We start from the raw sequence: 15,847 nt of genomic DNA on the forward strand, positions 1-15,847 counted from the left end.
CCATCTCAGATTATCTGATGTACCCTGACGATCCTGCACTGTCACTGTCCGAGCTATGGACACCCTCCGAATGAATATTGAATTTATGGACTGCTTTCCTCGGTGAACAAGACCGAATGAGCCAGCAACCAGCTTGCAATCCGAATAAGACCGAGTGGAGGTTCACTCAATGACAATCAACAAAAGTTGACAGGTTTGACTCGAGGTGAAATAGTCGAAGCACCTTCGCATCTGACTTCATGCAGCTAACTTCGTACAGGTGACCCAGGTACCAAGCATCTTCACGCACAGAGAAGCTCGCATCGTCAGAAGGTGGTCGGGTTCGCCTTCCATCATGCTCCCTCGTCCAGCTCGTTTTCGACAAGTACCACCGCTGATACGGCTTGTCAGCCGTGCATCTACACCTGGCCGGACGCTCATACCTCAATGCCAGACGTACTCCACTGAAACTTCTGCCGAGCGGCCACTGAAGATAGCTATCATAGGGTCCGGCCCATCGGGGTTCTACACTGCTTCGAGAATACTCAACTCGATACCTGCCGATTCACCTAATGGACAGAATGTCCAAGTGCACATGTATGAGCGTTTGCCTACGCCTTATGGGTTGGTCAGATACGGTGTGGCACCGGATCATCCTGAAGTCAAGGTGAGTTCGAATCTTACTCGGTGGCCCAGGCTTGACTCCTGACTGGACTGATATAGCTCAATTGGCTACCTGCTGACTGTGCTTGACAGAATTGCCAGCATAAATTCGATGAATTATCCTCTGATGCCCGTTTCAAATTCTTCGGCAACGTCCTAATCTCCTCTCAACCGTCTTCATCTCAAACAATCTCAACACCTTCTTCGGCCTTATCACCTTACACCTACCCACATTCCGTCCGCATATCATTCGACGAAGTCCTGCCTTACTACTCCACCTTGATCCTCACGTACGGAGCATCCCTCTCTAACCCCTTATCCAGCGTTCCCGGCTCTTCCTCATCCTCGAAACCCTTGGGTAACGTCATACCCGCTCTGGGCTTGGTCAGCTGGTACAATTCCCATCCTGCGTTCTGCGGATTACCAGTAAATCTCAGGGGAGTGGAAGAAGTGAGCGTTGTCGGTCAAGGGAATGTGGCTTTGGATGTAGCTCGTATACTCCTAAAACCCATCGATCAACTATCCAAGACGGATCTATCGGAAGAAGTTCTTCAGACACTCTCAGAAAGTAGCGTCAGGAAAGTCAGGGTCGTGGGAAGGAGAGGACCTGGACAAGTAGCATTTACCACGAAAGAGTTCAGGGAGATGTTATCGATACCCGATCTAGAATACCGCGGTGTGAGCGGGGAATTGATGCAGCAAGCCAAAGATCTGGTGGGTAACGAACGGATGAAGAAGAGACTGTTAGGCCTGATGGAGAAGTCGGTGAAGAATGACAGTGGGAGGAAAAGCTTCGCATTGGAATTTCTGAGATCACCAAAGGCTTTCCTACCTTCAACCGGAGGTGGTATTGATACCGGTGCTGTAGGAGAGGTAGAATGGAATGTGAATCAACTTTTATCGTCATCGCCAACAACAACACCATCGCCTACTCCGCCTGATTCTCAGGTGCAAGCAGTTCCGACGGGAAATACGGTGATGGCCAGACCTACGGGAGAGACGGTCACGCGGAGAGCGGATATGGTGATTGAGAGTGTGGGGTACAGGTCCGAACCTCTAACAGGTGAAGAGGGAGGATGGAACCTGCCATTCGACGAGAAGAGAGGAAGGGTGAAGAATGTAGATGGACGTGTAGTCGATGAGGAGGGAGTAGTGGTGAGTACATTCTACCTTCTTTGACGAGGTCATTCATACCTGGAGGAAATTGTGCCCTGACATGTATTCCCCTTGACTACTAGGTACCTGGCATATACGCTGCAGGATGGGCAGCGAGAGGACCCGTAGGAGTGATAGCGTCAACGATGCATGATGCGTACGCGCTATCCGATCTATTAATGGACGATCACTACGCGACAAAAGCAAGTCAAAGTCAAAGTCAAACCACGGCAGGACCGCTCAACCCGACGCCGGAGAATGGGGTCCCAGAGGCGTTGGTCAAGGCCCAGAAGAACGGAGGGATCGTGGTAGATCTCGAAGGATGGGCGAAGATTGATCAGGCCGAGAGAGATCGGGCGAGGATCATGGGTAAGGGGAAAGAGAGGGAGAAGTTCAGGAAAGTGGAAGATATGTTAGCTGTTTTAGGTTGAAGGACTTCGTTACCCGGAGGGAATGGAATTCGAAATTGAAATTGAAATGACATCACCATCGCGAAGGATGATTCGCCTCCATATCTGCACCGAGGAACCGAAGCGGTGCGCAAGACTTGATGATCGGACGGACTGGATCGATTTTAGAAACATAGAAGGTAGAATGCTATAGGACAGGCGTGACACCCGCAGCCGCAGCTAAACCCAATATTCAACACCGATTTATCATATACGTGCATTGTCTCAACGGTGTAGGATACAACAGAGCATTTGTGTACTCATAATGCCTGCTCGTGACGCATGCAATGACTTATCAAGATCGAATTCAACACGTCTACCGACTGTCACTTGTTATGGGTTGATCAAGGCCTGTTCGCCGGTGCCTGCTAATGCCATACACACCACTATGGGTCAGACTGCCAGATCCATATCATTCGCTCGGCGTTGCGGCATAGATTGACTGGAACTTGTATCGCTGTATGTGAACGCTACAGCACAGCGATTGCCCATACAGAAAGAGATATATCTGCAGCACTGAGATCAAACTGCAGTCGGGTCGAAGTGCCATAGCATCGGCATCTAGCATTCATAGAGTATAGTACATTACAAGCGAAGCCAGTTGAAGTACACAGTCACCGAATTGGTCCCATCTACCGAACTGCTCGTTTTCCTCGTCGAAGGCCGTCCCACCTCGAAGACAATCGCTGCTCGAAGGGAGGCTTTACTGTCTATATGGCTGTTGTTGCGACTGAGGTTGATAGTGCGATTGCTGAAGATGAGGTTGTTGTTGGTATTGGTTTTGCTATACAGGCTGTTGAGGCTGTTGAACATACCCTTCTTTCGTGGGAACGACGTTCGTCCCTTTGTACTAATTTAAACCCAGTACCAATATTAGCTATCCACAAATGGAACTCGTGACGAAGTGTAGACGTACCGATGGAGGGTAATTTTGGCCTGACACGCCTCCTTGACCTTGCCCTTGGCCGTGACCGTATTTAAGAGCTTCAGCTTGGGGCGTCTGAGCTGCTTGAGCTTCCTTCAGCTCTTGTTCTTTCTTCTCTTTGTGCTTTTTGTGGGCCTTGATACCCTTTCGAATACCAGCGGCGAGCAACATTGGGATCTATCTGTATTTCAGGGTGCTGTCTTCTCTGTTTGAAGAGAGGAGGAGATGGAGAAGAGGTAATGTAGGAGAAGTGTAATATATTGTATGCATCATACCAACTTCCGAACAACGAGAAGGATCAGTCATTTATATAAGGTGATAAGCATGCGCAAACCCCAAAGACGATCTTGGTGTCGCTTTAAATATCGCTTGCGAGCAGATGGGTTTCCGGGGTTTAGGTGTGTCATACAAAACAACGTGGTGCGTCTTAACCCAGAGGAGCTTATGTATACATCGCGATAGGGACGCTAATACTCATTTTGCCTGTCACCCACAAGCGTATCACTAGATGCATTCTGCATAGTCCGTAGTACAGCACGAGGTCAGTCATCTCTCTCAGCCTGTCTCGACGCCAGCATGAGACCATAGAGGTGAAGAATACGAAGACGTCATAGCAATCAAACGAGCTTCGTCTCAATTGTCAACTCCTGCGCATGAGATAAGCAGCGATCAAGTACGGCAGCAGGTCATGTAAATCATGAGAAATACTCAATCCAAATCTACTATAAGGGTATTCTATGTTGTAAATAGCAGATAAATACAGAGTCGATAGAAAGCTACAACCGTCTATGACGACGTTCTATCATTGGACACGACAGAATCACCAGACACCTCTTCCGAGCGGACCACCTCCCCTTCCTCGACCAAAGCCTCCTCTGCCACCAAGACCACCTCTGCCCATTCCCATCCCCATCCCCATCCCCATTCCCGTTCCCATCCCCATATCGGATCCTGGAGTCATTCCCATATGCGGACCCATACTCGTACCCATTCCCAATGGGGACTGACCATACTCTTCTGTCCTGACACCGTACTTCTTCATATCTCTCTCGATTCGATGTTGATCCCTGCGTGCCCTTTTTTCTGCTTTGGCCTGACGACGGGCGAGCTTTCGTTCGTACTTGTTTTGTCTCCTTAGTGCTTTGGCTTCGTATCGAGTCAATCCTGGATTACGGTGCTGTAACATCCCTTACAAGTCAGCCATACATTCGTAACACAAGGAAGCAGCAGAACCTCGAGGGCTCACAGTTGCGGGACGAAGGAATGTGGCTGAAGAGCGAAACTCACGCGAATTTCTTTGGACGAAGCTGATGAAGAACTTGAAGAGGACGAAGAGCTCGAATTAGAGCGAGTCCTGTGGAGACGCTGCTCTGACTGAGGGGGGTAATCGGAAGAACCGAATCCACCGGCGTATCGTTCTGGCTCGGGGGCAGAAGTGGGTGCAGACGCGTAGTCCCTTGAAGTAGACGAGGACGGCTGGGCAGAATCCGTTTCGATAGCTTTATCGTATGATGGAGGAGCGTCGAACGGCTGTTTGAGTCAAATCCATCAGCAATCATTCGTCAGATAGATTACAGTGCAGACGCGGGATGCAACTCACGTTTTCATCTATCTGTTTGCCGTCGTTGTACTCTCTAGACTTCTTCTCGTCCCTATATCCTTGGGGGATGTCTGCTTCGTATACGGACGCAGGTGCACGCGTTTGAGAGGGGTACGAAGGATCATTTAGCTAGAAGAGAAAATGCAGGTACCGTAAACACTCACTCAGTCGGATGCAGTCATATCGATGATGTGAGACTCACTTGCAGCCCTTCCATGTTTGGCATATTCGATGAAACAGATCCAGAGGACCCGGTACCTTGCTGTTGTTGCTCTTTTTTCTCCTTCTGTTTCTTATCGAAAGCCTTATACGCCTTGACTCCTGCTCGAACACCAGCGCCAACTAACATCAAAGCCATCTTGTCTGTATGTGTGCTATGAACGAATTTATGAGTAAATAAGTGTTTATGACTGGAGGTCAACACTACGTGCTTGTTAATGGATGGGACAGTTCACACTCGAGTTTGGATTGTGCGCTCCTATTTATACGTTCCAGGCAGATGATGCATGCTCACACAATATCTTGGTAGCATCGATATCGGTAGCGAATGATTAGACGTTTCGGTCCCTAGATAACGAGGCTATGCACCTATCAATCCCAAAGTATCCAAAAATAGCAATTGTGCAGGTCGATCGGAGCTATATTTGCTAAGTTATATTAATCGCTCGCTTCCCAGACCGCTAGCTTGACCCGTTCTTGGCGGCTACCACCGCAATGCAGAGATCTCTCAAAGGTGGAGCGAGATGAAGCTGGCTCTGCGGATCAGGACGAGACGTCTCTCTGGCTGTGTACAACGTGCATACGCAGGGGACCAGAATCATGTTGCACGTTCGAGCCGGGTATGGATGGGATGCAGAGTCAGGTTTGATCGTCAAGCAAGCGGTTTTGTCTCGACAGGACGGAGATAGCCGAAGAGAATCGATCACACTCCTTCGAGACTTGGACAAAGGATACGACTTGAGCATGTTTATCTCATTCACAGCCAGCTGTCCCCGAAACAGTTTGTTGTAGATCACTTCACGTACCATAAGGGACTGTTCGTGGTTGCGCCCGGAGCCGGCTTAGAAACAAAGCCTTCAGCTTGAATGAAAGAATCTACTCGATGAATCTTCAAGTCCTCCACTCTGACCCGGTCCGGATCCCATCCAGTCTCGCGACGCACTTGTTGATCGATAGCAACGTCCGATCGTTCCCTTCATGCGCGGATCTCATCCTCAGTCTGATCAAGTGGGCAGCTGCACAACATGTGTCGAGCCTAGAACTCAGTTGGCAAGTCATCCTCGTGACTTACTTTTGGTTTCTTTTCGACCGAGACCAAAAATGGAAAGAAAGCGTCATTTCCGGCTTGTCCGGCCCCGATCAACCGCATTACACCGAAAACCGAAGAGTCGGTCACCTCACTTATATACAAGTCAACATGCTGCTTCATTTGACATCAGCTCCTCCCCTCAAGCTAGCATAGCATAGCATAGCACAAGCAGCTTAGCTATTCAGTATGCTTGTGGGAAGGAGAAGCACCCTCCTTGCAGCGGGCTTGACCCTTCTGGGACGAGTCCTAGCTTTGGGCGAGGAACGAGTGATCACCTTTCCGACGATCGCTGAATTACAAGAACATGATCAGCACCAGCATCTCATCCTTGATGACGCTCATCAAGTAACTTTTGACTCTTCTTCAAGTCAACATGATGAGAAACAAGGACAAGGAGCAGATCACTTTGTACTTGCCTCAAGACCCCACCGACACGCTACGCCGATACTGTTGGATTCGAAAGACGACCAAGCAATTCACGTTGCAGCGCAGACATTCGCTCATGACGTGTATAAAGTGACCGGGCAACATCCCCAACTGTACAACGATACCCTTCCTCATGGTATCGACCGGGCATTGATCGTAGGAAGTGTCTCAAGCGATCTTATCGGTAATTTGCATGGCGTTAATAGGGGAGAGCTAGACGGGAAATGGGAAGCATATGAGATTGGATGGGAAGAACAACCTGTGAAAGGGTTGAAAGAGGGTTTGGTCATCACTGGATCAGATCGAGTATGTCCTTCTTCTTCGACCCTCAGCTTACCAAGAAGAGCTATAAAGAGGATACTAATGCGATTATGTGTTCAGAGGGGAACAGTTTTCGCTTTATACACCCTATCCGAACAGATGGGCGTCTCCCCATGGTATTTCTGGACCGATACTCCCGTCAGACCCAAGGACATCATCGGCTACAACAAAACCAAGAGACTCAGTCATGGCGAGCCTACGGTAAAATACAGAGGTCTATTCATCAACGACGAACACCCTGCCATGTGGGGCTGGGCGCAACAACACTGGAACCGAAAACCGTGGGAGCCCGCTTTCCAAGTGGAGATGTATGAGAAATGGTTTGAAATGCTCTTGAGGTTGAAAGCCAACTATCATTGGCCAGCCAGTAAGTTCGGTCTCTCCTTCTCTCGCTTCTCATCGGTTCACGCCTAACTGAAATTGCGATGATTTGGCTTGCTGATCGAGAATGACTAATAGTGTGGGCAAGCATGTTCGATGTCGATGGATTAGATACGTCCAACGGATTACCCAAGACTCCTACTCCAGGTCCTAATCAGGTACTAGCGAACAAGATGGGTGTAGTGATGGGCACTTCGCACCATGAGCCCATGTCGCGGAACAAACCAGAATGGGATTCCTACGGAGTGGGTAAATGGGATTATGTCGAGAATAAGGAAGTGATGGAACAGTTCTGGAGATATGGCGCGGAGAGGGCTCAAGGGATGGAGACGCTCTTCACAATGGGAATGAGGGGTGATGGGGACGAACCCTTGAGCGGAGCTAGTAATGCTTTGGTGCAGAGTGAGTTTGGTCCCCTCGTCGTGCTGAGCTGAAGAAAGAGAAACCGGAAACACTGATCTGGTCTGGGCGTGATAGATATAACCCATGCTCAACAAGGGATCCTGAAGGATGTTTACGGCGATAAATTCGATCAAATCAGTCAGATGTGGTGTATGTACAAGGAGGTCTCCGGGTACTACTTCAACGGGGTGAGTGTTTCAACGCTATCAATAAACCTTTGCTATGAAAAAGCCAAGTAACAATTTTTATGTTAATGTCAGCTCGAAGTACCGGATGATGGTAAGTTGGGTTTCCTAAACCTCATCGTATGCAAAAAATGAAACGATCTAACGACAAATAATCCTGCTAGTCACCGTGCTCTTCGCCGATGATAATTACGGTAACTTGATGTCTGTACTGCCTCCCGACAGACAGGATCACAAAGCAGGTGCAGGTATATACTACCATGTAGACTGTGAGTCCCTCTGTGGTCTCTTGTCATTCCTGCCGTCACAGATCGCCTTCAAGCTTGCTGATATCATCTGCTTGTTGGGTAGATGTTGGATTCCCTCGAGATTACAAATGGACAAATACCATCAACTTGGCTAAAAGTCCGTATGAACTCTTTCTCAGAGCTTTTACCACCTTCTCATGCGGTTTGAGGCTAATCTCTAGCGGACGAATGTAGTGTGGGAACAATTGAACCACGTTCGAGCCTTCAATACCACTTCTATCTGGATACTGAATGTCGGATCGCTCAAACCGCTCGAGATGCCCTCGGAGCACTTCTTAGCTTTGGCATACGATTCTGATGCCTGGCCACGAAACTCGGTCCGCAAGTTCCTCCATGCTTGGGCGGAGAGGGAATTTGGTGAGGAAGTTGCCACAGAGACAGCCGATATCATGTTCAAGTACTCGGTAAGCCACCTGCATGCACTCATTGACCACATTCCCATGAAGCTGACTGAGATTTATGTCCCACTGGGCAGCTCTATGCTGGTAGGGCTAAAGCTGAGCTGGTCAATGGGACTACATTCTCTCTGAACAATTATGAGGAGTATGTTTCTGTCCTCCTACGATCGCATTGCCCAGTCACAACTTCGTACGCCTGGCTGACCAGGTCTGTTGGTCGACAGGGCCGAACGGGTTTTAGCTGGATGGACTGACCTCGTGCATCGAGCCGGCAAGATTTACGATAAATTGGACAAGGCGGCAAAACCGTCGTTCTTCCAACAAGTCTACATGCTCTGTGCCGGTCAAGCAAATTTGAACAGATTACACATCGCTGGTAAGCTTGACTAGAAAGAATCATTTCGCTAGAAATAGCAGACTGACTGATTGGTTATGTATGCAGTCGGTCGATCTAACTCGTATGCCTTCCAAGCTCGTACCGCCGCCAATACCTTCGCCAAAGAAGCTATCGAGGCCTTCTACCAAGATGCCAACTTGACCGAGACTTTCCATTCGCTTCTCAATCGAAAATGGGATCAGTAAGTGCTGATATCTCTGCGCCTTTTCCCCAAGGGACTGTCGTACGTTTCTGTCCGCATCAATGGATGCTGATAGATATGTGATGCTTTTTCTTCGCAGTATGTGGGATCAGGTACACATCGAGTATTACGGAGCGCTCGAACCGATCCGAGATTCGCTTCCACCTGTGAAGTTCGTCAACCCTTACTTGCCATCTCGACCTGGAATTCCCATCAAGGAGCACGCTTTACCGGGTTACGTAGCTTACTTGCGAGTTACCGTGGAGAACTCCATCGGCGCCTGGCCAGGAGATACAGGCAAGAACTGCGATAGAGCGTTCAAGTGTCCCGATCCCACTCTACTCACTATGGATCCTTATGGTGCCCCGACTAGATGGGTGGACATCGGTTCGGGCGGTCCAAGGGATACCAAGTTCACGATCACGACGGATCATGAGTGGTTGAAAGTCAGCCAGAGCCACGGGAAGATCAAGTGGGATGGCAACGAGGATGTCCGAGTCTACATCTCTGTCGACTGGAACAAGGTATTTATCCCCAAAGAATACGAAAATGAGATTTACAAGACATCGGGCGAAGTCCTGATCAAAGGAAATGATCTCACAAACGTCACTATCACTGTCCCTATCGAAGTTCCCCCTGCCCCGCCCAAGGGGTTCAAGGGGCATATTCAAGGTGATGGGTACTTGGTCGTTGAGGCTTCGCACTATAGCAGATCATCCTCCAAGGATGGGTACGCCTTCGAAGAGATCGAAGGGTACGGTAGGACACTCTCAGGAATGGAGATGTTACCATCAACAACTCAGAATTTCACCGTCGGTCAAGGTCCGGTTCTGGAGTACGATATCTGGACACACGGGTACGAGGATGAAGACGACGAGTTGGACGTGATCGTTCAGTTGGGACCAACCAACAATTTCATCGTGGACAGACAATTGTCCTTTGGATTCCAGATGGATGGAGATCCGAATATCCAGACCGTCCAGCCGATCCCATTGTTGTTACTACAGGATAATATCCATGAAGAGCCGTTCAAGAGATCCGCAGTGGGAGCTGTACCCTCGGATTGGGAGAATGCGGTGTCGTCGGAAAATAGGAATGCGACGATCACGATTAAGGTGGATGAGAATTGGAAGACCCCAGGACAACATACGATCAAACTCTGGGGTATGAGCACCGGGTTGGTCATTGAGCGGATCTGGCTGGATTTCGGAGGGATCAGAGGAAGGGGATATAGTTATCTCGGACCACCAGAGAGTTATCGGGTGTAGTTTAGATGGCAAAAGGTGAAAGGGGCGGTGTTTTGGTAGAGATGAGCGGTTGCTAGTAGTGTATACTCAAAACAAAGTAGTAGTGGCGTGTCAATTACCGTTAGTCGGAGCAGTCAGTGGCGTATGAAGCACCAGACGATGTAAGATGGGAATGCAAGTGATATCATTAGTAGAGAAGAAGAAGCCCTCTCAAAACGATGAACGGATACGCGGCTCCCGCTGTCCGATGACTGACCAGACATGAGCGGACCAACTGTCAATCGCACTGCCATTGTCATCAGAAATCAGCGAAGTACATGTGCCGGCATCATGTCCGACGACTAGCAGGCCAACAATGTTATTGTGCATACAGTCGCATCGGAGAAGTGCATATTGACCTCTCAACTACAATGAGAAACTATGTAAGTCTGGAATTCTAATATGCAAATGGGGAACGCACGCCACTTGGATTATGGAATGTCCCATTGATTCCCTATGACTCTCCACCGCTTTTTTGTGCACTAGGCTGCGACTCTATTCTCTCTCGATCGACTTCTTTCTTCTTTTGAGCTTTGATCTTTCGTTGCTGCGAAACATTCAAGGTGTGTCAGTGGTCCGTTTCGGTTTACGTGCAAGCCGCCTTCCTGCTGCCCTGTTCAGCCTTGTCCTTTTGGAGTCTGCCTAGAGCGATTTCACAGTATAGGTGCACTCCGAAGATGATGACATCTTTGCCGGCAGATCTCTGGGTTCTTTATCGCCCATACCCTCTTGTTTTTTCTCTCCTTCTCCTGACGTTCAATTCTCGAGCATCTCTTTGGTGGACGAGCCGCATCGTATCACCAGTATTCATGGCACCGTGTCATTGCCTCTCTCGTTGTCCTCTTCGATCCCGTTTCCACGGGAACCAGACACGAGCACACTGCCCACTCACCCTTTGCCTCCTTCCTTTACCCCTCTTTCCCGCTTGTCCAACCTCCACATCAACATATACCTCCCTCCTCTTCTTGGCTAGCTTTTCTACGCGTAGCTTCTCCTTCTTTTTATCTCGTTTACGCATCAGAGGCGCAAACGAGGATTTCAAGAGGGACCCGTATGTCGAGTGGAACGTAGACAGGGAGGAGGCTGGGATCTACGAGGGGAATTTGAACGTCAGCTTACCACCATCACATTTGTACATGATTCATCCAGTATACGCATGGTATCTCCGTGACGCAGTTAGCATTCCAAAGGAGTTCGATGTTGTGATTATGTACAGCTTGGGATTCTCTTTAAAAAGGCTCACCTTGGCTGAGAACTTGTTATCCCCTTGCGTACATCTTATCAAGACCTCGTATTCTGGTCCATCCTCATTTTGCTCGTCCTCCATCTGGACAGCGCCTTCTTGGTGAGTCACTGACCAATAGATCAGCTGTGTCAAGCAGCACTGTTTCTCCCGTCATTGAGCCAACCTACATCGTTTATGGGTCAACCACACTGAGCTTGAAGAGGACGGGTCCGAGAAACATCCTTCGAGTCTCGTCAAGAACTATCCCAATTTGTATTGTAAGTTGAGTCTCCTGCTGGCTGTAGCTATGCAGCTTACCTCTTCTGGCGAGACTAAGTGTTGAGGCATTGTTTCTTGTCTTGGTGTTTTAATGCTTCTAGCAAAGAGGAAACGGATGAAAGAAAAGTGGTCATCAGTGTTAGTAGTCGTTTGGCTTCGAAGCTGTCATTTCGCAGACAGTCAGTATTACGTAAGCGGCGCTCTACCCAAGGGGCTCCGACGCTGGAGCGTTCTGGCTGCAAGGACGGCAACCAACATGATGGAGATGAATTGCTCGACTGACTTGATCTTTCTAACCAAGATATACATGTTCAGATATCATAGACCTGTAATTAACCTCAGAACCCTCCCTTCAGCTCAGAAAATCAGTACGAAAATGCCTGCTCCCACTCCGGTCAAGACATCAGACGGTCGTCTCAAAGTATGTTCTTTCCCTCGACCTGATCAGAACGGATGGCTGACTGATATGTGTATCATCATAGATGAGAGACGGCAACTCCATCCCGCAATTTGGCTTGGGGTCAGCTCTTTGCTTTATCTCAACTGGAATCAAATGGAGCTGATGACTCACGCAGAGTGTACGAGATGAATGATCAAGAGGCTTACGATTCTACAAGAGCCGCTCTGGACGCCGGGTACAAACATGTCGATACTGCTGAATGGTCAGTGCTACTGGTAGCTCATCTGCTTAAAGGTGTATTCTACTGATCAGTTGGATCTCGAGCAGGTATGAGAATGAAGAGCCGTGCGGAAGAGCTATCAACGAATGGTGCAGTGAGTGATACATGTGTTAACAAAATTACCGAAAAGGCGATACTCCGTGTTCATCGAGCTGATTCGAGGACGACAGAGGAAACCGGTACACCTCGATCCGAGATCTTCTTAACCTCCAAATTGATGCACAACAAGACATATGAACAAGCCTCAGCGGATATTCGAAAATCCCTGAAACGAGCTCAGGTGGACACCTTCGATTTGTACCTTATGCACTCGCCTATTGGTGGACCAGAAATCAGAAAGAATATCTGGAGGGCTTTGGTTGATGCCAAGAAGGAGGGTCTCTTGAAGTCTATCGGAGTAAGTGATTCCCCTTACGAGCATAAACATAGCGACAACCTCACAGAACAGGAATACACATGATATATCTGTTTAAGGAATCAGTCAGCTAATTTAGCGAATCATCCTCTGGACAGGTCTCTAACTTCGGTAAAAAGCATATCCAGGAGATGATCGATCAAAAAGTCGAATTACCAGTAGTCAATCAGATCGACTTGCATCCGTTCATGAGACATCCTGAGATTGTCGAGATCTGTGAGCAGAACGATATAATCCTTGAGGTGAGTTAGATTGTTAGGGATGGTCATACGAAGGGAGAGAAAACATGAAAGATTGACCGCTTACCCTCCACCATCTACCTCTTGTACACCCGTATACAGGCTTGGGGTCCACTAGCGAGAGCTATGAGATTCAACCATCCTTCAATCCAGAAGATCAGCAAAGCGAAAGGAAGGGACGTCGGTCAGATCTTCTTGAGATGGGGTTTACAACATGTAAGTCCGGTCCTCAGTCAATCCTCGCACACTGTCCTCATGGCTATGTGATGCTTTGACCATGCTGATGCAACGTGTTTGTGATCCACCAAATAGGGTTTCATCATCATTCCCAAATCAGTCAATCCTAAACGTATCGTCTCCAATTCTCAGTTGTTCGATTTCGAATTGGATGCAGACGAGATGAAAGAGGTGAGCCGGCAGATCAGCATCCGTAAATTATGACTGCCGGGATGGCGAGCTGATCGATGTTATAGCTTGATGGACTCGACGAATACCTCGTCACCGACTGGGATGTCGTCGATGTCGAGTAAGCCGTCTCAGACTCGGAGGAATTCACAGTCTGGAGGATGGTTTAAAAAAGAGCATATTATAGATGGCATCTCCTTTGGCCATCGACATGCAAATCAATTGATTCTCATCGATTCGCTGCATGCCCGAATCGTTCTCATTCTGACTATCCGATTTATATACTTCGATTGCCGCTTAGTAGCCTCTACCAAATTCTACCTTATTGATGACCCCTTCTCCAGCGTGTACCTTCTTAGCATTCGCAATGAGTATATCAGCGGCTATATCCATCTCGTTCTCCGCATTACCCGATATGTGAGGGGTGATGATCAGCTTGGGGTGAGACCATAGTGGGTGACCTTCAGGTAATGGTTCTGGATCTGTCACGTCTATTGCCGCGCCAAAGAACTTGGGAGAGTCCAATATCTGCAAGAGATCATCTGTATCATACGCATGCTGAGATTTAGCACAGCCCGACGCTCGAACGTGACTTAGCAATGATATATTCAAGTAGGATGTATGGGAGTATGACCCAGACCAGACCAGACCAGACCAGATCATGACTCTTGGCCTGAGGAGAGGGCTGATGGGATGGAAGGTTGGGCTTACCAGACGGGATCAAGCTACCTCTTCCCACGTTGACTAAAACAGCTCCTTCAGGCAACAGTTCTACCCATTACCCAAAACTCGTCAGCGGGCGATTTTAATCTGTTAAACAAGGTGGATAGTTTACACGACGCTCACCTAGCTTTTCCTTGTTGAGGAAATACTTGGTAGCTGGTGTATTGGGTAGACTGCAGATCAAGACATCTGATTGTTTGAGGAAGTCTTCTACGGCCTTAGGGTCTTTCGTCGAGTAATATCTCTCGGGGATGGATCCTGTATACTTATTTTCTTAGTACACATCAACGTGTAACGTGGAAAGGGAATGCGGACATACCGTCTTTGTCGCCTGTTCCAGGTATAACGTACTACAAAATTCACTCATCATCAGTCACCGACGCCCGCTCAACCATGATACTCCTGCAAGAACGAGAGCTGCGCACTTACTCCATCTTGAGGAGTAGCTTTGCCTGACGTGTTGGCGGCTATGATTCGCATACCGTGTGCTTTTAACAATCTAGCTGTTTCTCGACCGAGAGCACCATAGCCCTATGAAGGATAAACGGGTGACTGGTCAGTGATTGCATGTCAGTAGAGGGCAGAGTGACGGGGACCGACGAGGATAAGGTATGTGGAAAAGGAGGCTCACAAGTAGTCCGGCAGTTCTACCGTAAGTCGATCTAGCAAAGTACGTTTCTCCCTTCATGTCGCATTCTTCCTCAGACAAAAATCGTTTCTTGTCCTATTCAACGCGAATTGCATTGAAAGTGTATCAGCAAATTTTCAGCTTCGCAAGACGCTTAGGCTTTTAGCTGGATCTCAGCTCTAGCATAGCACAAGGATAACAGGAGACGTCCAGATTGGCTTGCTTACCCGTTGATTCAGTATCATCCCTTTCCACTGATGCAACAACGCAATCGTCATGCCCACCGCGTACGGCGGGATACTCAGCACATGCGTTCCGCTTGCCGTACTCAAGGTGATATCTTTATTCTTCGTCTTGCCCTCGCTGTGCGCCACGATGGGTTTAGTCCTTTGCATCGCATCGCTTCCTGCTGAAGCCAGTTGAATATGCTTCAGTTTCGGTAATTGGTCCAACGATTCGATGGGTTCAGGTAATCCACTGCCTTTAGTGAAGAAGACGTCGATCTCTTTCATATCGGCGGAGGAGAATCCTCCTTGGCCTTTGGGATGATAGATGAATTTCTGGATCTGTGTTTGAAGTTTGTCGATGGTAGGTTGTTGGAGAGGGACGGAACATCCTACGGTCAAGGGAAGAGCGGGCATTGTGGAGATCTTACGGATGGTGTTTCGGAAGGTTGATGATCTGAAATTTTTCGAGATGGTCGATAGCATATGATTTGGAGATGACCACTCGGACTCAGAGAAGAGCTGGATGGAAACCGTATATGCAATATGCCTATGTGGGATAGGAGATAGACACAGATAACTTACTTGCAAGATACTCGAGTCATACTCACTCACTCATTCGCGTCGCTTAACGTAAATGAGATGAGTCACGACTTGTTCGGGC

The 15,847-nt window shown here is 48.5% G+C and overlaps 7 protein-coding genes across 7 annotated transcripts; 3 read left to right on the forward strand and 4 right to left on the reverse strand.

Annotated features, from left to right (window-relative positions):
* Window positions 1-334: 334 nt before the first annotated feature.
* I303_108639 (uncharacterized protein) lies at window positions 335-2,228 on the forward strand (the record flags this gene model as incomplete). Its single annotated transcript, XM_018410310.1, has 3 exons — window positions 335-646; window positions 736-1,797; window positions 1,881-2,228. The coding sequence occupies 3 exons, from the start codon at window positions 335-337 to the stop codon at window positions 2,226-2,228; spliced, it is 1,722 nt and encodes a 573-aa protein (XP_018260119.1).
* Window positions 2,229-3,030: 802 nt separating this feature from the next.
* On the reverse strand, window positions 3,031-3,342 carry I303_108640 (uncharacterized protein; the record flags this gene model as incomplete). Its single annotated transcript, XM_018410309.1, has 2 exons — window positions 3,031-3,096; window positions 3,163-3,342. The coding sequence occupies 2 exons, from the start codon at window positions 3,340-3,342 to the stop codon at window positions 3,031-3,033; spliced, it is 246 nt and encodes an 81-aa protein (XP_018260118.1).
* A 649-nt stretch (window positions 3,343-3,991) lies between these two features.
* I303_108641 (uncharacterized protein) lies at window positions 3,992-5,129 on the reverse strand (the record flags this gene model as incomplete). Its single annotated transcript, XM_018410308.1, has 4 exons — window positions 3,992-4,348; window positions 4,459-4,701; window positions 4,772-4,900; window positions 4,974-5,129. 4 exons carry the CDS (start codon window positions 5,127-5,129, stop codon window positions 3,992-3,994), a joined length of 885 nt encoding a protein of 294 aa, XP_018260117.1.
* Window positions 5,130-6,266: 1,137 nt separating this feature from the next.
* On the forward strand, window positions 6,267-10,347 carry I303_108642 (uncharacterized protein; the record flags this gene model as incomplete). Its single annotated transcript, XM_018410307.1, has 12 exons — window positions 6,267-6,812; window positions 6,888-7,194; window positions 7,287-7,610; window positions 7,686-7,798; window positions 7,871-7,889; window positions 7,960-8,064; window positions 8,147-8,200; window positions 8,278-8,507; window positions 8,579-8,646; window positions 8,726-8,877; window positions 8,944-9,079; window positions 9,180-10,347. The coding sequence occupies 12 exons, from the start codon at window positions 6,267-6,269 to the stop codon at window positions 10,345-10,347; spliced, it is 3,222 nt and encodes a 1,073-aa protein (XP_018260116.1).
* A 472-nt stretch (window positions 10,348-10,819) lies between these two features.
* Window positions 10,820-11,938, reverse strand: I303_108643 (uncharacterized protein; the record flags this gene model as incomplete). Its single annotated transcript, XM_018410306.2, has 5 exons — window positions 10,820-10,912; window positions 11,258-11,455; window positions 11,609-11,718; window positions 11,779-11,851; window positions 11,909-11,938. 5 exons carry the CDS (start codon window positions 11,936-11,938, stop codon window positions 10,820-10,822), a joined length of 504 nt encoding a protein of 167 aa, XP_018260115.2.
* Window positions 11,939-12,245: 307 nt separating this feature from the next.
* Window positions 12,246-13,733, forward strand: I303_108644 (uncharacterized protein; the record flags this gene model as incomplete). The annotated part of the gene is made up of 9 exons (XM_018410305.1): window positions 12,246-12,290; window positions 12,352-12,389; window positions 12,445-12,531; window positions 12,597-12,643; window positions 12,720-12,946; window positions 13,063-13,206; window positions 13,306-13,419; window positions 13,516-13,611; window positions 13,677-13,733. 9 exons carry the CDS (start codon window positions 12,246-12,248, stop codon window positions 13,731-13,733), a joined length of 855 nt encoding a protein of 284 aa, XP_018260114.1.
* Window positions 13,734-13,905: 172 nt separating this feature from the next.
* On the reverse strand, window positions 13,906-15,600 carry I303_108645 (uncharacterized protein; the record flags this gene model as incomplete). The annotated part of the gene is made up of 7 exons (XM_018410304.1): window positions 13,906-14,150; window positions 14,320-14,379; window positions 14,455-14,589; window positions 14,651-14,681; window positions 14,761-14,862; window positions 14,963-15,055; window positions 15,187-15,600. The coding sequence occupies 7 exons, from the start codon at window positions 15,598-15,600 to the stop codon at window positions 13,906-13,908; spliced, it is 1,080 nt and encodes a 359-aa protein (XP_018260113.1).
* Window positions 15,601-15,847: the final 247 nt, after the last annotated feature.

The sequence above is a fragment of the Kwoniella dejecticola genome, chromosome 11 (assembly GCF_000512565.2).
Source record: "Kwoniella dejecticola CBS 10117 chromosome 11, complete sequence".
Taxonomy (NCBI): Eukaryota; Fungi; Basidiomycota; class Tremellomycetes; order Tremellales; family Cryptococcaceae; genus Kwoniella; species Kwoniella dejecticola.